Source organism: Podarcis erhardii (assembly GCF_964252035.2).
Source record: "Podarcis erhardii genome assembly, chromosome: 12".
Lineage (NCBI taxonomy): Eukaryota > Metazoa > Chordata > Lepidosauria > Squamata > Lacertidae > Podarcis > Podarcis erhardii.
Genome location: NC_138513.1, coordinates 10,273,498 through 10,299,183, shown reverse-complemented (window position 1 = coordinate 10,299,183; position 25,686 = coordinate 10,273,498). Strand labels below are relative to the sequence as shown.

Genomic DNA, 25,686 nt, shown 5'->3' with positions numbered 1-25,686 from the left:
GGATGCTCTCATATATCTGTTCATTTTGATCATCCTATCAAATGGTAAAATGCCCACACTCTATTTTTTTCTTTTTATTAATTTCATTCAGCTGAACTCATGCAAAATTCTACAGTGATTTAGGGATAGAGGAAGGAAATCCGCCGACATATATCCATAGGGCTGCCATAGGTCTGGATTTCCCCAGACATTACTGGGATTTCAAAAGTGGAACTGCCATCTGGGCATGGGGGGGATTTCTGAAAGGCGGCACTTTGCATTGGATCTTAGGCAAGTCAATCAAAAATTTCCTTTTTGGGGGGTGTTTTTGTAAAAAGAAGCTCAACAACTTTGGAGTGTCCTGGTTTTTACTTCTTGAAATTTGGCAACCCTAATATACACCACTCATTGTGTCAACCCGTTACAGAACACAGAAAACCCAAGGGGGAGATTTGTCTCAAGGAGAAAGCAACCCCTAACTTTCTTTGCAAAGAAACAAACAAAAATATTTTGCTTTGAAACCTAAAGGCAGCCTGTGGAGCTTGTAAAATGAGTTAAGACTAGATCGCTGATTGGTTTTGCTCATTATATGCCCTCCTCCGCTTTCTTACAGGCTTCTAAATATGGTATCATTGAAGTTATTTTGATGGGGTGGGTGGAAAAAGCTCAAGTCTTACCACAAGGTGGCATGTAACATTCAGAAATCTGTGCTCAAGAATGATACAGCCTTCAGAATATAGCCCATGAAACCATGGTGATGGAGAGGGGAGCTCTGTCATTGCTACTCCAGAAGAAAATTCGCTCTGCAAAAAATAGGGTATGAGAATCCAGGGCATCTCCATTCATTTGCTGGAAGGCATATTGAACATTGGTTTCCAACCTGCATATACCATTTGTTCCAAAATAGCTAAACAGGGAATAAACAGTTACACGGTTGTATCTAATGGTGCATACTCAAAATCACTTAATGCAGATTAGTTACCCTTTAATGCTTTTCAATCACTCGGTCTTACTCTTAGCAAAGGCAGGAGAAGGGTGAATTTGCGTCCACTTTTTCAGTGCACGCTTATGGGCCGAGGAACCAGTTAATTGCATTAGTGATTGTGAATATTGAATCTGGATGTCGGTACCTGTTTCAGATTGATTAATGCAGAGCACACAGATTACGTCTTGTGCAAGTGAAGTCAAACTGCAATGACAGGAACATTATTATTATTAGTAGTAGTAGTCATAATAAAAAGAGTGCCTTTGAGTGCACAAAATGTTTTTGCTCTCATCACTGAACAGCACCTATTCAGATATAGGGAAGTCGGACAGACGGCACGATTTGCGCTCTGCACCTCTCATTTTGGTAATGTAGCAAGGCCACCTGCTTGCCTCAACTTATGCATGTAGACAAACTCATATGTTCTCAAATGCGCTCTTAAGCCTCTTGTTCTCATTATTGCTAATCACCACAGATTTGCCAGCATTTTCTAATGAGCAAAGCCCCCAATATTTCAAATGACAAGTGAAGGACTATTGAGCCTTTAAGAGGAGACTGTTCCGGCTTTCAGTAATATGAAACATCAGCTGCTATAAACTTAATGAAGTCTGTGTGTTCAATGACTACTGTTTTTCATGCAGTTGAATGGTGCTTAAAAACCCAGCAGGGACAGATTGTAGCTGCAATATTACTTAAAATTCTCCAAGCAAATGATGCGTGCTTACCACCATGGGGAATAATGGAAAAGCGTCTGTTTGTTCCTCCTGACCTGCCATCATGACTCTTACTCATGAAACGAATGAGCACTGAAGATGGTGGGCTGAACCTTTGCAAATGCGGACTGACAGGGATGACTTCTTCATTAGTGACACGGCCTGACTCTGCACCTGAGTCCCATTGATATCGATGGGACGTAAACGTCTAACATTTCTTGGATTATGCTAAGCAGGCGCTAGGCAGCAGAGTGATCTGTTTCTCTACTGGCATCTTGCTTTTAGTTCTATACTGAGATGCCAAGGGCAGCACTGGGAAATGCACTCAATGAGTCTGGTGGCCAAATTTGGCTTGTGGGACGTGACTGCAGTCCACAGTCCACAGTATATGCTGTATTGATTAGAGGTTTGGCCTGGGAATAGCTGAGTTTGAATCCCATTCGGGTCAGTTGCCATCTCTCACCTACATCTACCTAGAATCATAGGACTGGAGAGTTGGAAGAGACCCAACCCAACAATCTCCTCTTAAAGCCTCAATAGTAGGAATCACAGGGTTGTTATGAAGATGAAGGCAGAAGAAGGGCCATTTTAATTTACCGTATTGGCCTGAATATAAGCCTCATTTTCCCCCCAAATTCCGACCGTGAAAAGTTAAAGTGCGGCTTAAATTCGCGACCTTACAAAAATTGGCTTTTACAATATCGCTGCTGAAACAGACATACGGTAAAATGGAACAGGTGTGAGTGCCTGCAGAATTTTAATGGAGTGGCTTATATTCGGGTATTGTATCTCCCCCCCTTGAATTTCAAAGGTGTGGCTTATATTCGGATGCAGCTTATATTCAGGCCAATACGGTAGTTTGATTTGATTTTTGTCATATTCTTAGCTCCGTGGAAGGTCGTGATATAAAAATAAATAAATAAGTACAGATTACAGTCCGTTAGGTTTCACCAGATTTAAAAATGGTAGTGCTGGAGCTGGCTTAATCAAGAATTTAACCACTTCCTCTGGAGCATGTGGCACAGAAAGGAGTGGGGCCTGAACTGGGCATCTGAAGATGCGCTCAGCTTTTGGGGGCGACAAAATTCTTCTTGGATTAAACCACTTCAGACTGTCAATGGGCAATCATATCACAGAATTCCATATATAAACTCCCACCTGCACGCCAACATCCAAATGACAGGGAGAAGGGGTCAACCACAGCCTTCTCTATGTAAAGCTCAGTTCCTATGCATGCTGTAAGTGCTTCTCAGAGGTGCATTTGAACCCCACCTTAAAGGTCTGCAGCTGAAATGGTACCCACCAGAAAACAGTTTTGCCATCATATATGCTGTTTGTGTTGATCAAGTCTCAATCAGGTGTGGAGCTCTTTGATGTGTGTGTGTGTGTGTGTGTGTGTGTGCGCGCGCACCTACCTAGCATTTTAAAATTTACAATGGAAGCTGGCATTTGGAATGATTGAAATCAAAGGAAGCTTAGCTATTTACTTCAGTGGGATGTGCATTAATCCCCAAAGACACAGGAAGCGAGATCATCAAAAGTCTTGGCTGTCCCCAAATTTAAAATTGCACACTTAGATCTTTTTTCCCAGGCTGCTGTATGAATACTTCATATGACAGTACACTAAATATAGATAGTAAAAAAAAAAAGTGTCCCGTCTGTTTCCTTTATCAAAATACATAAAAGCTGCTGCTTGAAACTAAAGCTATTTGACTTGACAAACACAGCAAAGGATCAGGCAACTAACAGAGCAGTGGGAAATTCTAAATATTCACTTTAATATTTCACACTGAGCGGGCTTGATTATTAGCATGGAGACCACATGCAATGTGGGACAAGCCTCCCGAATCTTTAAGAACAGATGTGCAGAAAAGCAAACTTCAGAAGGTGCAAGCTTGTTTTGCAGAGGTGAGAAAACCATTAGGTGCTTGAATTCTGTGTGCTGACATTGCTGGACTACAACTCCCAGCATCCCTCACCATTGGCTGGCTGGAGCTGATGGGAGCTGGAATCAAAGGACATTTGGAGAGTCACATGTCCCCCAGCCATGCAAGGGTGGGTTAGGAACACCATTGCCCTTTGCATCTTGTCACCCCAATTACGAATTTCCTTACTGCATTATTTTCTAACAATTCAGGGACAGGGCTGGCTAATACTGCACAGTTCTGACACATTCAACAACCAGAACAGTGAGATTCTGGCCTCTTCCACCAGATGTCACTGCAAAGTTGCAATATCAAATAATGATAATGTGAGGCGCAGAAACAGATAAGGATTAAGAGGTTACGGAAAAGCCATTGCTTTGCTACGGTAATCTCTCTTTGTTCCTTCCCTCTAGTTCCATACCCGAAGAGCAAAAATGACACAGTAATGATGCTTGAGACACAACCTGGTGCTAAGGGTAGCAAAGGACAAAGAACTGATTGAACACTGTTGGTATAAATACCTGTTTTGCGTAAGATATTTAAATGATAGATACTCCGGTGCTTATGCAGTCTCAAGCAGTGGGGCATTCTGTCCTGCCTTTTTGCATAAACACCAGAGAAGGAGATGTCCACTGGGACCATTTCAGCATTTGAGCCTGTATTTTCATTCAGCCAAGCTATAACTGATGCTGCTACTGATTTTATGATATTTGCATTCCAGTGCCACATCCTACGTAAGTCACAAGGTCTCTTGAACTAGCTCTATTATTTTTAACCAAGCAACAGGTTACAAAGAGAATAAAGAAAATTCATCTCTTTGTGTTTTGGCTCTTTTGCAGGTTTCCACAGGCGAGTTCCTACCTCGATTTATCTGAGGGCTTGTTAGTTTTCTGAAGTAAAGAGTTTTCAGCTGTTGGAACCCTTATGTTAAAGACTTATAATATTAAACATTGTTTATAGAAGCACGCTAAAGGTGCGGGCCTCAACACTTGAAACATTTCAGTCATTCACATTCTTGTTCTTTTTAGGTCATCCAGTGAATGCAATTAATGGCTTTTTGGACATTTGTTTCCTTTGCATTGAAATGAAAGAAAGTTACATACATTACTTAAATAGTTACTTTAAACAGCAGACAGTTTGATGGATAATATAGCATTTGGTAGAAGCTGAACTGCAGCAGAATGGAAACAGCATGACTGTGATGAACACACGCTGGAACGGAAATTGCTGCTTTCTTACATCCCCACTCAAAGAATTGGCATCTCTACGAAAGGCACATCTTGCCAACAGCCAGGTACGAGTGGCTATTGGGAGATGGAAGGTTAGAGAAAAATTAGTACTGACAACAGGATTTTTAAGGCCAGGTACAAAATCTGTACCCACACTTAGGTTGTGGATATTTTGGGACTTGCTTTAATCTGAATCATGCTCATAAAGTTGCATTTTGCTTAATAAATGGGGTTGCAAGTAGTACAGATAATTGTATATTTCCTCAATTATTGCTCTGGGCAAAATTGCTTGTTTTGCAACTACAAACTAACGGTACCCAGAATTTTTTAAAAATAAGGATGCGCAAGGAACATTGCACAAAGACTGCCTGGGTGGTTGATCATTAGACACCAACCTCTGATCCCTTTGCATCTGAGTGGGCCTGGGTTGTACTGCCAAATTCAGTGCAGGGTGAGTTTTCTGTGCTTTTTATTCTTGAACAGAGTTTTTTTCTAAGGGAGGGTAACTTCCATATTGCAGCCATGATCTCCCCCACCTCTCACTATCCTGCAGTTGTACTTGGTATTGCCCCACACAGTGGCAAAAAAGGAGGGGAATGCAATCACCAAGAAAAGAAATAAAGCATGAAAGAGGATACAGATTTGCACAAAATTTATATGGATCTGGAACCCCTTGAATCTCACACTGCTCAGAGATTGGGGTGACGTGCAAAAATCTATAGCCACCCTGCAGTCTGCATTACTACCACAAAACCTCTCTTGAAGGTCAACAAACCTTTGTCTCTCTCCCTTGCACCAATACCAAGCTGGAGGCCTGAAGTATCTGCCAACCAGGCTGTGCTTCTAATTTAAATGATTTCTACAGTGCATTGCAAACAAACAAACATCTGGAGCTGACTCCGCAGGTGGTTATAGACCTTTGCTCTCCCCTCTTTGGAAGTTGCTTTGGTTTTTGTGCTAAAAACTCAAAGGATGCTGCTGCGAAAACAGAAGTTAGATCAGACTGTACAGATGCAATACTAATGTTTATTTTAGCTTCAAAAACCAGGCTTAATCTATCCTTTCATGTTATGTCTCAGCTTGCAAACCTTCCAGCTAAATTCACTAAGTAGATTATGCTACTACATCAGTGCTGATTGATTTGAATATATTTTTGTTCCACCATACCATCAGGAGTCAACAGTTCAGCATAATACCTTGAAGAAAGTTTACCCAATGGCGGATTTACAAAAGCAAAAAAAGATTAGTTTGAATACCAACGAACTCCTGCATTTTAAACAGAAAAACTCCTTAAATCCGCTTCCGGATTTACGAAAGAAATGGGAGGTGGGTGGGTGGGTGGAAGGGAGATAGTCTGATTAATACCAGAACGTGTTTTCTTTACTGTGACAAAAGCACTCGTGCTCCAAGAAAGATGAAAAACCAACTTCCGTCTATTTGGGGTTTGCCATCTGTCTCAGTGCCTTGCTGTGTCACCAAGGTGGTAATGCTGGGACCATAATCTGCAAATTCTAATATGCATATGCAAAGCAACCTTATCCAGAAAAGAAAGCTGCGATCTTGCAAGCATATATTTACCACCTGCCCCTGCAAAAAAAGGAGCTTGACTTTGCTTTTGAAGGTGGAAGCTTGAAAAATAATCTTTGCATCCTACGTGGGAGAAAAGCATAAAGCGGATCATGAACCAAGGCAATCAGCCAAGTTTGTTTGGTTGCAAGCCCTTGGTCTGCTAGCGTAAGGCGATGCAAACTGTCTCCAGGAACAACAAGAACACAAAGGGGATGGTGCTGTTGCTGCTGTCTACTTCATCTCAGGATAGTCATTGATGATATGGCACTGCAATGCTGGCACAGACGGGGAGAAGGTTGAACATATGTTCGCAACCCACCTCGCCACAGCCACTTGCTAAAGCGATAGCAGGGTAAAAGAGTGACAACACAAGAGTGCAAATTCACAGGGACTGCCAGATCAAGAGAGCAAAAGTAAGGAAGGCAATAAAAGGACTGCTAGCTTCAGGGGAGCTGCAGAATGGCAAATCACTGCAGGGTTTGTGGCACACGCTGAAATGCGCTGCCCACATTTAAAGAACTCTTAACCCACTTTAGCAGTTGTGGCTTCTGCCAAAAAATCCTGGGAACTGTAGTCAAGGGAGCTGAGAGTTGTTAGGGAAACCTTCACAGAGCTATTAATTCCCAACATACATGACAAACTACAGCTCCCAGGATTTTGGGCAGGGGGCAGGGGGAGGGAAAGCCATGACTGACATGAGAGTGCATTAAATGTAGGCTGTGGGTATGATCTTTGATGCCATATTTCCCCATCACGTGAATAAATATCTCCTTTCATGCATTATACACATCACAGGGTCCCCACATGCAACGTTCCAGCTTCCATTCTACGCATGAAGACATGCACCTCTTCAGTGGTGATGCTCATTTGCACTCACCCCATTTTAACCACAAATACAAACTTCCAAACTGGACCGAGTTAAGGAGCAACTGATTCCTCCTGTTTCCAGCTGCAGCTGGCTGCGTGGCATGCTGGTTGGGAGCTCTGAGTGACTACACCTGCCCACTTTGTTCCCCATCTTTGGTGCTTCCCTGCTGCTAAGTTCTCTGTTCTCACTTTGTGATCTCAGCCAATGGAGGTTGAGCATAACGATGTTGTGATGCTATTTAGCCAATCGGATTCGGTTACCTAGCTTCATCACTGAGGGCCCTGGAAGCAGATGCCCTCAAAGGGCGGGAACGTGTTCCTGCATTTCTAAAACGTTCTGCGGCTTTCCACAACGTGTTGTGAGGATCAATGAAACTACCCTTCCAGCACAGTGTGTGGAGACAAGGAAGGCATGGGGAGGCATGGCTGTGAGGCAGTTGCATTGGGTTACATCCAGTGCCAGCCCTACTTAGGGTAGACCCACTGAAATGAATGAACATGACTAGCTTAGTATCATTAATTTCATTGGGTGCCTCTCCATTATCAGTCTCTACAGCCACAGCAGGCACTGCAACCTTCCAACAATTTGACCTCACCCCCAAAGATGAACTCCTTCATTGTCTCCTAGGCAGATGGATGATAAAAACAACAACAGTGAGTAGGACTCCGCTAAATACAACCCATTATTCCTAAAAGCATAGTGCAACAGGACAAGAAACCTTTCCCCAAGGCAACCAGGTGATGAACTGTGACTTTTGGAGATGTGAGGAATGACTGAACGGTCCATGCAGAACAGCACTGGAAGGTAGGGATCATTTTCTAGTTGCCTCGGCAACACAGTTGTGTCTTCCTATCCTTTTGGCCCTATGTTTTCTCACCACTTTGTATGCTTTGAAAGACTGCTGAAAGGTGGCTTCTTATTGTATGGGTGTGGGGGGAAGGTTTTCTAAAAAGCCCCCTCGCCCTGTCGATTCAGCCCTAGGGCAAACCAGGGTGAAAAATCTTTATGACTGGATTCTCCTAGATATACAAAGCAGGCCTGAAGCTGGATGGATGGGGAGCAATATAGCTGGAAGGGTGAAATGACCTTGTGTTTGGGTGATTCAAGGAGATCTGAAAGCACTGTCTGCAGCGCTTGCTCTGCAATGGCCTTTTCCCAAACGCAAGACCTCTGCTGATGCTGCAGTCATCATTTAATGAAAGCATACGTCCACATTCACTCTAAATGTCACAGGTGTTCCAAAGGAAGAGAAGAGAGGTAAGCCTGAAGACTTGAGTGATGCCTTGCTTTAATTAAACATGGATCACATCTGAAAAGAAGAGGGACCTGTTTCTCCAACTTTCATTTAAGCAGCATTAAAAGTGGGATGGCGACCTTTTCCACAGCTAACTTTTAGTGACATCCCCGCTTCAGATCAGGATTTTCAAGCTGCATTTTAACCTTCCCCAACCCGGTGCTCTCCAAATATCATTGGCCCACAACTCTGTTAATCTGTGATCGCTGCCCATGGCTGATGGGAGTTGTAGTCCAATGACATCTGAAGGCAAGTGGGTTAGGGAAGGAGACTGCATTGGATCTCAGTGCCATTTTGCTATCTCAGCAGATGAATGTGGCTTCACTATGCCAATTCCTCATAAAGGACTGGCTTGAAAGTCAATGACAGTTAAAAGAACATTTTGAGCATTCCAGTAATGGAATAAAAATAGGTGTCAGCAACACTGTCCTCTTAGCCTCTGCCCTCTAAGCTTGCTATCACTATAATTTCTCTCAATCAGCAGTTTTCCAGGGGCAGGATACAGTCTCAGAGGACATTTAGTTATCCACCAAGTAAACTTTCTGATGCAAATAACTGTAGGGACAGGTTTGTAAAGCTAGCCTGCTGCAGTGGGCAGGAACATGGAGCAAGGAATCCTTGCTTATTTGCGAAGCTCACTGCAGGATGCTAGGCCAATGATCATATCTCAGGTTAACCTACCAAACAGTGATGCCATGAGGAGAAAGTGGAATAACTCTATGAGCACTTTAGAGTAAGGGTGGGATATAAATCGGATATAATATAATATTCGTATTTGCCATCTTTTTCTCCTTTCATCCACTTACTCTCAATTTTTTCAGGCTTTGAAGGGAATGATTGCATCATTCCAAATGAAGCACTGTGTTACTTCAAAGCCCATGAGAGAAAGAGTGGTGTCTGGGAGAGGCATGCATCTAAATAAAAAAGCAATTAGCTTTTAAATAGTGGCTGCCAAAACTGTATTCACAATTAACATCTTGCAGCACCTCATCAGTCACACTGGCCAACTGTAGTACCCAAAAGCTTACCAGGAAAAGGTCAGTTTATTATTAGATTCTTCACACATTTTTCAATATAAATGTCAAAATCTTTTTGATATCAAAGTAAGTGTCACTCAGCAGAACCCTTTGCCACTGGAGGTTTATGGACAAGATCCAAATACTCTAAGGAAGGACACCATGCGTACCCAGTGCTAATCAGACAGAAGGGGCACAGAATATTCAGAATTGTAATGAGGGACCAGAGTGGAATGATACTTCTAGATTGATGTGTCATGAAGCCCCTAAGTAGAATTCAAGGGTGTCCAGGAAACTCTGCCTTTCACAGAAAACTAAAGCTTTTGCTTGGGATCATTCATTAAATACCCCCCACTCTCTGTCAACAGACAGGTCCACTGCAAACACTCAAGGGCCGGCAGTGCTTTTAAAACTTCCCATCCTACCTTCATACAGCCAGTCGCTGAGTCCATTGAAAATAACCTTGTCTTTCCCAGTGGAGACCACGCGGATGGCCTGCTTCCCCACATGGGCACAGTAGTAGATGTTGTTCTCAAAGATAAATATCTGCACAAAACATAAGAGAGAACCAACAGGTTATTATGATCCAACAAATAAAACTCAATTGTGATCACGAGTACAGTACACTCATGGAAATAAGGGGAGCCACTTTTTGTGTTGCTATGAGGTCTCCCCCAGCCCTGTCTGAGTTCCACAGTAGAGGAAGTTCTGCCTTGCACCATCACGGACGCCCCACTGCGATGGAGAAGGCTGCCCCTAGGGAAATCTGCTCCCTGAGCAACTCTTTGAAGCAAAGTGTTATCCACATTATAACGCACCCTTTTATGAATCAAAGCTAGAGATGTGGTTTGAGGAAGGGGTTTTTGCTTAGTGGCAGAAAATGTACTTTGCATGCAGAAATTCGTGGTTCAGGTCTGGCACCTCTGATTTAGCAGAAATGATAATCATTTAGTAAGCAATGGGAAAGGCAACAGTTCGTATGTTTTTCATGCAGAAATTTCCAGGATAAGTCCGCAGCATCTTCAAGAGAAAGGATCTCAGGCTGCAAAAGAACTCCACTTCACAAGCAGTGCTGGATGTACGTATAAGTGGAATTTTTAACTTTGTTTTTACGTATTTCAAATCTTTGTGGAGTTTTTTTTTTAAAAAAAGGCATTAAAAAGAGCTGTGTCCAACTGATGCTTGATGGGAGAAAATAAGCCACGGCATACATTAAATAATTTCCACTTTCCTCTCTTTCAAACCCCATCTTCTTACCTAGATATTAAAAGTATGGTGAGGCACACAGAATAAAACCAGAGAAACGGGATAATGTAGTGTTTAGAGGGGCGGAATTGTAGCTCAGTAGTAGAGGACATCTTTTACCTGCAGAAGATGCCACAGTTAATCCCAACTACCTCCAATTAATAAGCTCAATTAGCACTTTCGGAGCCTGCTGGAGACATTCTTACTTAGACAAGTCTACCCAGATGTTTATAAAGTTTTAATTTGTTTTAGTCTATTATATAACGATTTTAACCTTACGTATGTTTTTAATTATGGTTGTAATTTTGTTTAGTAATAGATTTATCTTTTTTTGCAAACCATTTTGAGTTTTTTCTACAATCAAGTGGTATATAAATTTATTGGAATAAATAAATAAGTTTTGTTAAAAGCACTATCTAACCTAGCGCTAATACGCCCAGGAACCTCACCAAAATGCTGGAGAGGGTGCACCTCCACAGGCACATACCTCCACATGTGGTAGGAGTGCCCCAAAATCCAACTATTCTGGACAACAGCCATACGAGAAATATGTAAAATAACTAAGCAAGTATTAGACATCACCCCAGAACTGGCCCTACTAAACATCTTCCAAGACAACAATGCCCATTTACACCACAAAACACTCATAACCCACCTACTTTCAGCAGCCAGAAACACCATAACCAGACACTGGAGAGACCTGTCAGGAGTAAGCATGGACCAATGGTACCAAATAGTATGGGAAACAGCCTTACTAGAAACAATAACCAATAAACTGAAACTGACACGGGGACAAACAGAAGAAGATGGCTACCATTTATCACATACACAGCCCAATAAGACAATGACAAGAATCCACCAACAGCATACAAATCAATATGGCTAACCTGATCCAAAACACCCACCCATCCCACTCACACATGAAAACAAAGATCACCACAGCCAATCACAAACAAACAACCACACCCTAGGCCGATCCCAACCTCTCTCACCACCAAAGAAACACAAATGAACAGCAGAGAACCGGCACGAGCAACGCTGACACCAAACCCTACATACATTAAGAAAAATAGAAACATCGCCACCCGACCCCCCCATCTTCCCCCCCTCCACCCCCAATGTCTCAACAAATGAAACTGATTTGTAAAAATGTTACATGGAAAAAATACGATAGACATTACACATACTTCTGTAAAACAAGAAAATCTTTACTTAAAAAAAAAAAGCATCTCTGGGGGGGGGGGGGAAGCACTATCTAACCTTAAGACCTTGGAGAGCTGCTTCCCATCAGAGTGGACAATACGAGGCTGGGTGAACAAACAATCTATCCATATATAAGGGAGTTTCCTATATTCCTTCTCAGAGTGTAGGATTAGAGTGAAGGCTGGAGCTGGATTCAAAATCCTCCTAAGCCACGAAGCTCATTGGATGACCTTGGGTCCACCATATCTCAGCCTACCCCATTGCACGGGGTTGTTGTGAGGATAAAAGCAGAGTGGGAAGACCATGCATGCTACTCGGAATTTTGATCAAGGGTGAGATTAAAATAATTGTAATTATTACAATTGTTATGGCCCAGTCTACCTGAAGGAGCGTCTCCACCCCCATCGTTCTGCCCGGATGCTGAGGTCCAGCGCTGAGGGCCTTCTGGCAGTTCCCTCACTGTGAGAAGCAAAGCTACAGGGAACCAGGGAGAGGGTCTTCTCGGTAGTGGCGCCCGCCCTGTGGAACGCCCTCCCATCAGATGTCAAGGAGATCAACAACTATCTGATGTTTAGAAGACTTCTGAAGGCAGCCCTTTTTAGGGAAGTTTTAAATGACTGATGTTTTAATGTATTTTTAATCTTTTGTTGGAAGCTGCCCAGAGTGGCTGGGGAAACCGAGCCAGATGGGCAGGGTATAAACAATAAATAAATAAATAAATAAATAAATAAATAAATAAATAAATAAATAATTTTAAAATGGAAGCGATAATATGGCTTTGCATAACATCTGAACATGTCCAGCATCTTTTAGGCAACCCATAAGGAAAATAAAGCAGCAATTAAGATGCCATGGGAAGCTGTAGCTGGAACATGTTTAAAAGCATTTAAACTTTTGATGTCTATCAACATAAATGGGTTTATATTCTTCAGGGTACCCATGACAAATAGATTTTGAGATGTTTCATGAAATATGCTCCTAACATTTTAACTGCTTTGATCATTTTGACATCGAAAAGGGGACAGACGTATCCCAAAATAGCTTTAATTCTTGGAACTGGCCAATATATTATATGAATTACAGGCAATATAACTTTTAAGAGGCATTTGGTTCTCATTATGTTATGCATGCCGAATAATAGTCCATTACTTCCTCTATTCCCCTCTAAAGAAAGATATGTTTTATGTGAAAACCCATGTCATCACCCAATACAGATGAGTCATTCAGATGCAGGCCTTGGCTGAATGAGGTCTAATCACAGATAAGAGGATCTCGTATGGCTGGGATAAAGTTTAAAGGGTACCACTGCTCTCTCCATCAAATCCCTGGGAGTATGGAATATGGAGCAACCCCATGCAAGGAAAAACAGGACAGCTAATGAAAAACAGATGTGGTCCATGAAGCCAGTGGTTAACATTGTCAGGGCAACATCTTAAAACATGCGTTAGAGGAGGGATTGTCCAACCACCACCCGTGCCAACCAGCATGGCCAATGTTCAGGGTTGATGGGAGTTGTAGACCAGCTTGTTGCCAGCCCCCCCTGTGAGGGGAGGTAGAAAAACCCCCTCCGGGCTGCAGCAGAGTTTCAGCAGGAAGCAGACTGTTCAGATATGTAGCATTCCGAATTTATTTCTTTCTTTACGGTAAATTAAAACAACAAAGCATAGCTAGTGTGAGCCGAGTGCTTCACACACATGTCTCCTCTGCGTGAGAGCAGAAAGAACAAAGAGCGGAAGTTACAGAAGTTTACTTCCATTCTCGTACAGGAATGTAAACATGGATATCATGTTACATCAGCAATGGGGAATGAAATTACTGACACAGCATCACCTGGATGGACCAAGGTTAGCCATCCCCAACTATTGTGGTGGTCTCCAGTAGGTGCTAATAGACCAGGAAAATAGCAGGAGAAGAAAGGGTTACTGCCCCTTCCCCAGAGCTGTGATCCCAGTCACTTTATCAGCTCCCATCACCACTAGGGCTCCACTGAAATACAGTGGTACCTCAGGTTACAAACACTTTGGGTTACAGACTCCACTAATCCAGAAGTAGTACCTTGGGTTAAGATCTTTACCTCAGGATGAGAACAGAAATCGTGCGGTGGCAGCGGGAGGCCCCATTAGCTAAAGTGGTACCTCAGGTTCAGAATGGTTTCAGGTTAAGAACGGACCTCCAGAACGAATTAAGTTCATAACCAGAGGTACCACTGTAAAAGCAAGCTAAAGGAGAGACTGCAGAAGAGGTAGCTGGAACTTATTTGCAATTCCTGAATCTTCAAGACAGACACAAATAAAGCGATACCTTTATGACAGAAATTATAGTCCTTGCTGTGACAAACAGCTCCAGGGAGTTACCGGATCCCTGTTGCCATGTGAGGAATTCAGTGTTAAGTCCCATTGAAATTAATCGATGTGACTAGCTCATGGGTATTAATTTAAATGAGTCTACTCTGAGTAAAAATTAGTTGACCAGAACCCAAAGTGTTGGGAGTGTGTATCCATACACACATATCAGCAAAGAGATGTGTACCACTGTATCAAAAAAATTTAAATCTCATACAGCAACCTGATATAGCACAATATAATCGTTGGAAGATTTGGAGGGCTGATGGCATATTCACAGAGACACATTCAGTGACGATGCCAAAGAATGGGCATGTGCATAAGCTCTAAATGGGCTCATGCCATGAAAGGACAAAGCCTGGCAGAAGGATTTCCAGAAGGAAATCAGTTTTAATACACAGCAACAGAAAGGAGATTCACGTATGTGGGTATCTGCCCTAGATGAAAGGGAGTCATCAAAGTTTGCAGTTCTAATAACACTTACATAGGAGTAAAAGCTATTCAGTTCACTGGGACTAGCAAGAAAACATGCTGAGGACCGCAGTGCAAGATACTCTATATATGTACTACACACATATGCGAACATTTAAAATTAGATTATACATGGAAAAGTAAAACAGAAGTCCAATTTCCCTGTTATGGTGGCCATGTGCTATTCTTAAAAAAGAGATCTTCATGCCTGACTCTGCTTCTGGAAACTAGCAAATCAGGTTAGTGGAATTATTAGTTTCAAGTCTTTCAAAACAGGCTCTGCAAGGTCACCATAATTGTGAAATGCTCCATAATTTGTATCAGGCAAAGCTGGTGCAGCCTGTGTCTTGTTCTGCACAATGTTTAGACAATCTTCCTTTTCAGGGTTTCCCCTATAGATTTCACATATGAAAACCAACGGCATATTTGAAAGTACTAATGGCACAGTTGCAGGCTTCCCATCACCAGAAACTCTCAAAGCATATATGAGTGGCAAAGGAGGAAGAATACTAAATGAGAAACGTCCAGTTGCAGATGGTCACTCAGATATGCAGCCCCTTTCTCACATTCCTTAAGTGGTACAGTCCCATCAGAGCTACTCCACAGACCTTTCTGAAGGTGTAACTTACACAGAATCTTGCCACTGGAACCATCTAGGCCTGGGCTGGAATAAAGCAAGAAATATTTCCCAGCAACACAACCTGAGGCTGGAGACCCCCTTCACACTCCCCAAACTGAAGGCAAGCAGAAGGAGATGTTGTATATTCATCCCACTTTTGCATCTGGTAAACAGGTGCTGCTTTGTATATTATTTCAGATACCTGTTTGACTGGAAGCATCAGGGAGATATGTCCATGTCCATGCCATGGAAAAGGTAATCTTACTGAAACCACTTTGAATTATTAAAAGAATTGTTGTCTGTTCCCAACATCTTAACTGGAGATTGAAGGGTCTGAGACTGAAACCTTAATATCTGCAGAAGAAATGCTTTGGCCCAGTGGTTTTCAACCACTGTGTCGTGGCACCCTGGGGTGCCACGAGTGATGGTGGGCAACACTGGCCTCTGTCCCTCTTTCCTTCCCTCCCTCCTCTGATGCCCTCTTGTGTCTTAACCTCCCAAAGGCTTACATAGCTGTTTGTTGCAGCAGCCCCAGCTACAAGCTCTCCAGGTGAATGGTGCCTCTGGGGGTGGCCAGGGGGTGCTTCTCAAGCCCCTGTGGGGTAGTGCAAGGAGGTACCTCTCTTTGGGGCGGGGCGGGGGGCAGCTCAGAGGCCAGAGGCGGCAGTAGGGGCTGCCCAGAGAACTTCCAAGGAGAGGGGAGAGGAAGCTGAGGGAACACTCCACAAGGGAGGGTGTTCAAAAAAGGGTGAGAGGCTGCTAGCTCTGCAGAGAAGGGGTGACACAACGGGTTCTGAGCCTCACAGGGATGCTGCAGAAAGAATGCAGTTCGTCAAGGGAGCCGTGGACCCAAAAGGACTGAAAACCTCTGCTTTAGCCACTAAGCTATGGCTTCTTCCTATATGTATTAAGGCTGACATTACTTGCTGAGGATGTGTCTGCTACAGTATTCCAACCAGTTCTAACAGCTTGCCTTAATTGTGCTTACGCTGTAATGTTGGTGAGTTGTGGAAAAGGTGTTTGTTTGTGAGAGTAACTCATATCCTCTTTAAAACTAGAACGATCTCTTGTATATGATTTCAAGCTTATTCTGTGAAAATTGTAAGCCGCCAAACTCAATATATACGAAGGAGATGTGGCAGGAATAATTTTATGGTACTCTAATTCAAAAATTCCTCCTTTCGGAGCAGACACTGAAGAAAAGATATTTCATTCTTGTATTCTCCATCTACTTTTCAGATATCATTGTAACACTGATTGTGAGGCCTCCTTTGCACGGCTCAGTCATTCTAGCATTATAAATACATCCTAGAGCACATTTATATTTTGAAAGAGGCCCCCTGCTCCTCTCCCCAGCGAATGTACACACTCTCTCTCTTCAGAACTATAACTTGGGCTTTGCAACCAAGCAGCTGCAATAATTTAGACACTTTTAAAGAAATCTCTGCAGCTCATTTCAGCTGCCTTGCAGAACTAAAAAGAGCCTTTCAATGGGTCCAAATAGAATATTGGCTGGATACAATTTTGCATCCCAGGCTTCTAAAGTAGTCATTTTAAATGATAACTGCCTTGTTATATTACTTAAAGTATGTATCAGCAAATGTGTCCTTTATTATGAACCCTGAATTGTGCTTTTAAATTCTGCATGATGGATTATCTTGTATTCTGTAACCTAATATCACTGATGCTTATGTAGGGCACCACTGTAAATTAGATCTCTTCATGTGAAATGAAACATGCTGCTTCATTGATAATATTTTATTACATTAACGGGACATTAGAATAAGGAGAAAAGATGGCTTCGTGGTTAGCATAAATAATGAAGCCCTGGGAGTCCTGCTAGGCAACCTCTGGTGGGATGACAACAAGTTCAAGCCAAGGGAGAGATGGAGAACCCACAACAGAATTGCTATGAGGCCTGGGTTCAGATAATGGCTCGCTATCAAAGTCTCACCCTTTTGTTAAGCAAAACAGGATGGCCAGTTTTCTGTCCTTTTCTCACCAGGATGAGCAAGGTCAGAAATGGGCAGGAACTCTGAGGGAAAGACAGAAAATTGCTCATCTCAAATCCCCTCCTACTAAGGAGGCATTAGCCAAGAACATTATTAAAACTCCAGATTTTCCAGTAGTTGGCTACTTCTTCTAGTTCCAACAGGACAGCACTTATCCCTGAAGCTTCACTTTAAGGAGAGTTATACTTTCCTCTTCGCCCCTCTTTCCACTCGTAGTGTGGGTTTAGGGCAAAACTGCCACGCTCACATTTCTGTAGGCCTTTTAGAATAAGTTAGGGGATCTTTTACTCTTTAATCAAGGTGTGAATGCAGTGCAGGATTTGCTACCTGCTTAGATTGTAACGTTGCGGTCTGAAGCAGCATTTATATATCGTCAGTCTTATTTCATATAATAAACCAAGCTTTCTTTATTCCTTTGTGCGAGGACTTCTTGTGGGCATAAGGTTAACACACATCCATAACAAGCACACCTCATAATGCCAGCAAAATATCCTAAAACTCTCAGCAGCGTATATATGGACATACACAAGTGCTGGCGAGTCCAGGTACACACTTGCAATGCTTACTCGGTGATGCATTAGGGAGGGGAATATGAGGATCGACACCACAGTGTCTGGGTGAGAGGCTGACAAAAGCTTCGCTTGGGGGAGAATAGCATGGGCATTTTCATCAGACTATAGTATGGAGGAAGGAAGGTTTATGTGCCCTGATTTCCCCCTCCTCCTCCATCCCAATGCTGCTATTTAAAAGTGGGCAATTTAATTATATTCATAAAACTAACACTGTGTCTAGCTTGGCACTCAATCCATGCCGACTGACAGCCAAGTTTCCTTAGCCTTGCCTTAGGACTTGCATGAATTCAGAGTGCACCCTGGAGTGCAAACAACACTCCTGTGTAGCTGTACACTGTATGGGAAAGTTGGCGGTGATGGACGCACTACATTTGCAGCCGTGCTGAGCTTGGCTTCCTTCAGCTAGATTCAGAACTGGGTCAGCAATTATGAGCACCACCGGACAGTTCCAGGACTAAATTATGATTTATTTCTGAGAGTTCCAAACTGACCTGTAATGCTGCCTGCACCTTATTATACTGCCGGAGCCTCAATATCCCTGATTCCTGGAGGTTTAAAAACAATCCTTTTGGGCTCACTTGCTTTAAGCTCAGGGTAGTGAGGTGGCGTGGGGTGGGAGGAAAAAGAGACTTAAAACCACATCTGTTCTCCATTTGTAATTGCAGACAAACTTGTTGAGTAAATGATGTTATATTATTAACACATGCGAGGACCACTGCATAGTAAATTCATAATCTGAACCAAGAAATGAGAGCTTTGTAAGAACTCGGTTGTTTAGTGTGGCAGGGTGTAAACATTGGAACTCCCTGCCTGTTGAGCTCAACCAGGCGGCTTCACTTTACACTTTTGGGTGCCTGCTAAGAACATTCTTGTTTAGACAAGCCTACCTTAGGTGCTTAGAAAGCTGAGGCAATTTTATTCTTTTTTAGTATATTAACTTTTGTATCTTTTAAAGTAATGTTTTGTTTTTTCTTGATTTTACTGTCTTATCTTTTTGTAACCTGCTTTGAAGTGTTGTTGTTTTTTTACAATCAAGTGGTGCATAAATTTTATGAAACAAATAAATAAAAATAAATGAACTTTGGCAGTTAACAGTACAGTGGTACCTCAGGTTACATACGCTTCAGGTTACATATGCTTCAGGTTACACACTCCGCTAACCCAGAAATAGTGTTTCAGGTTAAGAACTTTGCTTCAGGATAAGAACAGAAATTGTGCTCCGGCGGCACAGCAGCAGCAGGAATCCCCATTAGCTAAAGTGGTGCTTCAGGTTAAGAACAGTTTCAGATTAAGTACAGACCTCCGGAATGAATTAAGTACTTAATCCGAGGGACCACTGTACAGCTGTCAGGAGCTTGTCTGCGATTTCTTATCTTTTCACCAAATACATGCTTCTGAGGAACCCCAGCATTCCTTAGAACAGGTTGGGGAGCCTGTGGCCTCCAGAAGACGCTAGACCTCAAGTTTCAGTCCCAGTCAGCATGGCTAATAATCAAGGATGATGGGAGTTGTAGTTCAGCATCTTCTGGACAGCCATAGGCTATAGTTACCAGATTTTTTTCAATGAATCCAGGGACACTTTTCAACTCCCTACTAAATAGATGGATTTTGTCAGGGGTCTGATTTGTAAATCAGTCCCCAGGAAATGGGGATGTCTGGTAACCTTATCATAGGCTGCCCGCCCTAGCACAGAGTCTGAAAACTACCATTTTAGGTGTTATACAAAATTCCAGGCTCCTCACATCTTCCTCAAGCTAAGAGTAGCCATAATGAGATTCCTCCTTTGCCCTGACAGACTCCCCTTTCCCAATTGCTTAATGGATTGTTTCTCTTGAGGCTATCCCTTTGACATCTCCTCCAAATGAACAGATAGGTATGGCTATTAAATATTATTATATTCTCCATTCCTGGCTTCCTGCTCGCCTCCTACAAGTCACCTAAACCAACCTAATGACACATGGCGGACTGCAGCTTAATTTTGACTCAGATGTCACCGCAAATGAAGAGATATGAGAGAATCGAATCGTGGAAAGTTAATGGTGCAGGCTCTGTGAAACCCGGCTCAAAAACAAACACACCTGTCAGATTTATGTTTGTGCACAAATCTGGCTGGCTGGATTGAAATTGGCTGGATTGAAATTGGCAACCAAAGAGACTTTCATGAGGCTCTTCCCCACTTTCAAAAACTGCCCTGTACAACTTCCTCAGACTCAATGAGACCCACAGGCCTGAGTTCAAGTCAGTGAAAAATATAATGAATGAGAAGTGTCAGAAGTGCCGCTGCCGCCTTGCGGTCCAGATGTAAGAGTCCGTGCCTCTAGCAATTCAGTGGCAGAGCACATGCTTTGTGTGTATATGGTGCCGTGAGCAATCCCATAAATTTGCACTTTAAAGGACAGCAGCATCATGGAAGAGATATCCGTCCCTGTCTTTGGAATGCTGATGCCCATAAAAATAGGCAGGGGTTAGATGCACCTGGGGCGAAGGCAGCTGTTGTGACTCGGTTGAGAACGCAGCTCTTTAGCCCTTAGCAGGTGTTCATTCAGCAACTATTAGGGATGACCAAATCTGTCACTGTTGGTAACTCTCAGTTTCTCATTCCTCTAATCTTAAGTTCAGTTGTCTGCATTTCCACAGAAGTTTTCAATTGGTTTTTTAAATAAAAGTCCTCATGAAAACGCACAAACATTTTTGCGCAGGGTTTCCCAAACTTAAGTCTCCAGCTGTTTTTTGGACTAAACTCCCTTCATCCCTAGCTAGCAGGATCAATGGTCAAGGATGATGGGAACTGTAGTTCCAAAACTGCTGGAGACCCAAGTTTGGGAAACCCTGTTTTAGAACCAATTTCTCCAATGTACACGTGTCTGTATGCAATTTTGCCCAATATACACAGTTTTTGCATAGCAGAATACCTCTTGATATAAAACATTTTTGTATATTGTTTGTTCTAACATACATTGTTATGCAAACTACACATTGCCTGGGTGGAGAAATATACCACAAATTCTTAGAAGTGTGAATGTCAATTGTTGTCACACTCTCCTTCCGCCTTCTCCACATTGCTTGACTTGAGAGCTGCACTGCAAAATACCGTATTTTTTGCTGTATAAGACTCACTTTTTCCCTCCTAAAAAGTAAGGGGAAATGTGTGTGTGTCTTATGGAGTGAATGCAGGCTGCGCAGCTATCCCAGAAGCCAGAACAGCAAGAGGGATTGCTGCTTTCACTGCGCAGAGATCCCTTTTGCTGTTCTGGCTTCTGAGATTCAGAATATTTTTTTCCCTTGTTTTCTTCCTCCAAAAACTAGGTGCGTCTTGTGGTCTGGTGCGTCTTATACAGCAAAAAATACGGTAAGTGCAAATTTCAAAGGATGACTGTGTTTCAATTTGTGTATTGTTTTGGAAAAAGATGAATTTGGTAGGTTCACCTTTATATGCAAACTTAATTGAATCCCTACCATGCCAAATTAGGGATTTATCTGTGAGAAGCTCAGTTACAGGGAATAAACTTTCCTCAAGTAGACTTGTTCACAATTACCAATGGTGCAATATGCGAGCAGGATCACAGAATCATAGAAGCATTGGAAGAGACCTTGAGAGTTATCTAGTCCAACCTCCAGGAATCTCAAAAGGTGGTACCCCATCCAATCTGAAACCATACCAGACCCTGCTTAGCTTTGCAAATATGCTAGCAGTTTTACTGCTGCACCACTAGGATGGTTTGCTTGTGTGCAATATGGAGCCACAAGTGAGCATTGGCTGTGTTACAGAGTACATTCTCAAAAGGCCTGGACAATGAGTACTATCTCAGAATCTTCTAGAACACCCATTGTTTCCAAAGCAGGCAAGGAAAGATTGAAAATTTTCACTGAACGCGAACTATTTGTATGTCAGCGCCTTAAGTAAACACTGGCAGCACCTGCTGCTTTCACAGCAGTCAGTAAGGACAGAAAGGGATACATGCAGGATTGGTCGATGAGAGCCAGTGTGGTGTAGTGGTTAAGAGCGGTGTAATTCTCGTAATCTGGGGAACCGGGTTCGTGTCTCCGCTCCTCCACATGCAGCTGCTGGGTGACCTTGGGCCAGTGACACTTCTCTCAGTTACAAGTCTCTCAGCCCCACTCACCTCACGGAGCGTTTGTTGTGGGGGAGGAAGGGGAAGGAGAATGTTAGCCGCTTTGAGACTCCTGAAGGGGAGTGAAAGGCAGGATATCAAATCCAAACTCTGAGCTGTCTACATCCATGGTGTATCATTCTATTGCCTGCCCTAAGCACCAAATTGGAAACTGAGGCTTATTCCTCCCCAAAGCAGGTACTGTGCAGAATAAAAGGAGAACACTCTCCCCACAGAGCTTATTGCAGCTTATAGTTTGTACAGTTGTTTCCATCTGAACTGCTGGTGAAGGAGGGACCCAGATAGGACTTCCTGCGTGCCCAACTAATGCACAAGACTGAAAACAGAAATGCACATAATTTAATCACCCAGTCTCAACTGCAGATGCACTCCATTCGTAGAAAGCAAAAACAAACAAGCCAATTAAAGAACTGAATAATAGTAGTAAATCATGTTCTCCCTCCTAACTCCTTCAAGAGCTCCCAAAGGCAGTCTCTGGTTATTGCAGGAGTGCTTTATTTTATGCACAGCTGCGTCATGTGACACGGTGTTAATCCAATGATCGCAAAGAGCAAAAGGAAACCGACAAGAGCTGTGGGGAAACAAGACTGGCAGAATGCACAAGACTGGCAGCATTGCGGAGCATCCTCAAAGGATCAGACTGAGCCATCAGCCTTTCCTTCTCTCTCTCTCTCTCTCTCTCTCTCTCTCCATCCCCGCCTCCTGTGCAAGACAGAGACTTCCCCACCCCACAGTTCTATCAGTGGTGAAACTGCTTGCTTAGTCTGCAGGAAGAGGGCCTGTTTTGAAATTATTCAAGGCACGTAAAAAGACGAGGAAGCCATGCTACTCCACAAGAAAGCCCCTGAAATTCGGAGTTGTGCAGTACCTACTTTGGGGAAGGGATGTAGCTCAGAGAGAGAGCATCTGCTTCACATCCAGAAGGACCCAAATTCAGTTCCCAGCATCTCCAGGTATGGCTGGGAGAGAAGCCAGCCTGAAACCCTGGCGCATGGGTAGGAAAACTTAGGCCCGGGGGCTGGATCCGGCCCAATCACCTTCTAAATCGAGCCTGCAGACGGTCTGGGAATCAGCATGTTTTTACATGAGTAGAATGTGTCCTTTAATTTAAAATGCATCTCTGGGTTATTTGTGGGGTATAGGAATTTGTTCATCCCCCCCAAAAAAATACAGACCAGCCCCCACAAGGTCTGAGGGACAGTAGACCAGCCCCCTGCTGAAAAAGTTTGCTGACCCCTGTGCCTGGAGAGCCACTGTCAGTCTGAGATAGGAGGAGGGATGGTCTGCCTCAGTCGGAAGCAGGTTCCTTTTATTAGAACCAACCACAAATGGCACAAAATAGTGAGCAACTATTGCTCACTTTTCTGACATTTTGGTTGCCCCTTATTAAGGTATTGTCCAGCTGTGGACTCTGGAATGCATAGAAATAGTATGTGCTTTAATCTGTTTACTGTAATCCTATTGCTATGTCATTTTCATTATCCCTGAACCTTCAGTTTCAGGGGCACTCTACCTCTGAATACTTGCCTTCATGGCCTTATTTGTTGGGCTTCCCAGAAGCATCTAGCTGGCTGCTGCTGGGACTAGGCAGACCTCTGATTTTATCTAGCAGAGCAATTTTTATACGCTTGCATTGTTTTTAATCACGTAAATGCTCCCGCAGCCCAAAAGGTATGTTTGCCACCCCGTTCTTGATAAACTTCACAAACAGCTCCATGACTTCCATTTTACAACTAGAGAAGCAGAGCCAGGTTTGGCCTAATCCACATCTCAGTGCTGCTTCTCATTTTACATGATGTACTGTGTGCAGATACCCGACTTCATGCTTGACAGCTGCAGTTCACATTGGTGCAAATGAATTTGTAACGAAACAGCCACTTGCCAAAGGCTTCCTTACCAGCTGTTGGCCTTTGGGTCCCCATCCTGCATATTGAAGCTTTGTGTTGCTAACTTCGGGAGGATACAAATTTTGAGGTTCCCTGTAGATAAAAAGAAAAGAAAAGGGAGAAGTAAGAATTTCAGCTGCATTAATACCTGGGATCAAATTTTACAAGAGCCAGTATCCAAAACATTACTTTACGGTTTATCTCCTAGAGGTTGTGTGTGTCCAAAGAGCCCTTTTGACCACCCCACTTTTAGCAGCGGACAACCCCTTCCCTGCATTTATTGCCACAAACTTGCAAACACTTTTCCTTCTGGCTTCCATGATGTTGATTACAATGCAGCAAGGTGTGTTGTGTTAGGAGTAGGGATGGGAGGGTGTGTCAGTTTTGGTTCTCTCGGTTTCACATTATTCCAGTCACAGATTCAGTTCTCCACATTTGTGCAGTAATTTGTGATATCCTCCCAAAAAAACCAATTCTCATGGAAAAAAATCCAGCGTTTTAGTGTGAATTTCTTGTCTAACCCCCTGCAATGCAGGCAGTGGCGTAGGGTGGGTTGTCAGCACCCGGGGCAAGGCAAGTAATTTGCGCCCCCCCTAACCCGTGGATTTTAGCACTCGAGTCTCTTCCACTAGATTAGTTAGTGCGAGCACGCCCCCCCCAGATGTTGCGCCCAGTGCGGCCGGACCCCCCTGCACCCCCCATGCTACGCCACTGAATGCAGGAATATGCAGCTATCCCATACGGGAATCAAACCTGCAACTTTGGCATTATCAACACCACGCTGTAACCAACTGAGCTATCCATGTGTCAGGCATAATGCTTTTGCACAGAAAGGGCAAACTATGCTGTTTCAAAGAGGCTTGCAGATGATACGGATGGGGCAGTGAAATTATATGCATGCCTATGAGAAGGGAGTCCCACTGCGTTCAATGAGGTTTAGCCCCAGGTACGTGGATACCAGTCTTAAGTCTGCCATGGTTTGTCTGTCGCATGCAGCAACAGCTTTGTGTTAGCGCAGTCACTTGGGTGGCAGGTTGGGCGAGACAGAGGTGAAACCATATGCCACTCTCTTCCTGTACATTTAGCCCATTTTCTCAGTATGTCAACTCGGTTGAAAGGGATAAAACAGAGGTAGTAAGTAATGCACTGTGACAGCCCACTCTGTAGCAACTGATGCTACCAATCTCAAGCCATGTGTTCACCCCCTAAACGGTGTTAATGTAGAACAAGCTGTGATTATAACTGTGCTTAGGAGAAGGGAAGGAACACACACACACACACACACACACACACCTCTCTATCCAAGGTTGCTAATTTTTATTGCTGCTGGCAACACACACAAATTCAGGCAAGCTTTTCCTACCAAGAAGGTGAAGCAATGGGGGGAATTTAAGGCACAAAAACAGGGACAGTAAAATTATACCCTGCTTCTACTTCATTGTCCCTTTTTAAGAGGCTGCTCTCATTTGAACCAGTCACTTCATCCACAGAAGGGGAATTAAGGCTTTATTCCTGAAAAAACTTCCAACGTGCATTAAAACTGCACTAGATGCTTATATTGCCAACTCTATTGCAGGCAAGTGGGAGGTTTCCCTGTAATCAGCAAAGGACTGCACACAACACCA

The 25,686-nt window shown here is 43.2% G+C and overlaps 1 protein-coding gene across 7 annotated transcripts in view; it reads right to left on the bottom strand.

Annotated features, from left to right (window-relative positions):
• The window catches only part of DPP6 (dipeptidyl peptidase like 6), a 506,474-nt gene that overhangs the window by 61,667 nt on the left and 419,121 nt on the right, over nucleotides 1-25,686 (bottom strand). For all 7 annotated transcript variants that reach the window (XR_014150079.1, XR_014150080.1, XR_014150081.1 and 4 more), the window contains exons 7-8: nucleotides 24,073-24,154; nucleotides 10,004-10,124 (exon numbers count right to left, since the gene is read on the bottom strand). Coding sequence is in view for 1 of the 7 variants with exons in the window: in XM_081834265.1 (XP_081690391.1) it covers nucleotides 10,004-10,124; nucleotides 24,073-24,154 (203 nt within the window). In the remaining 6 variants the exon portion in view is untranslated. The remainder of the gene's footprint in view (nucleotides 1-10,003; nucleotides 10,125-24,072; nucleotides 24,155-25,686) is intronic.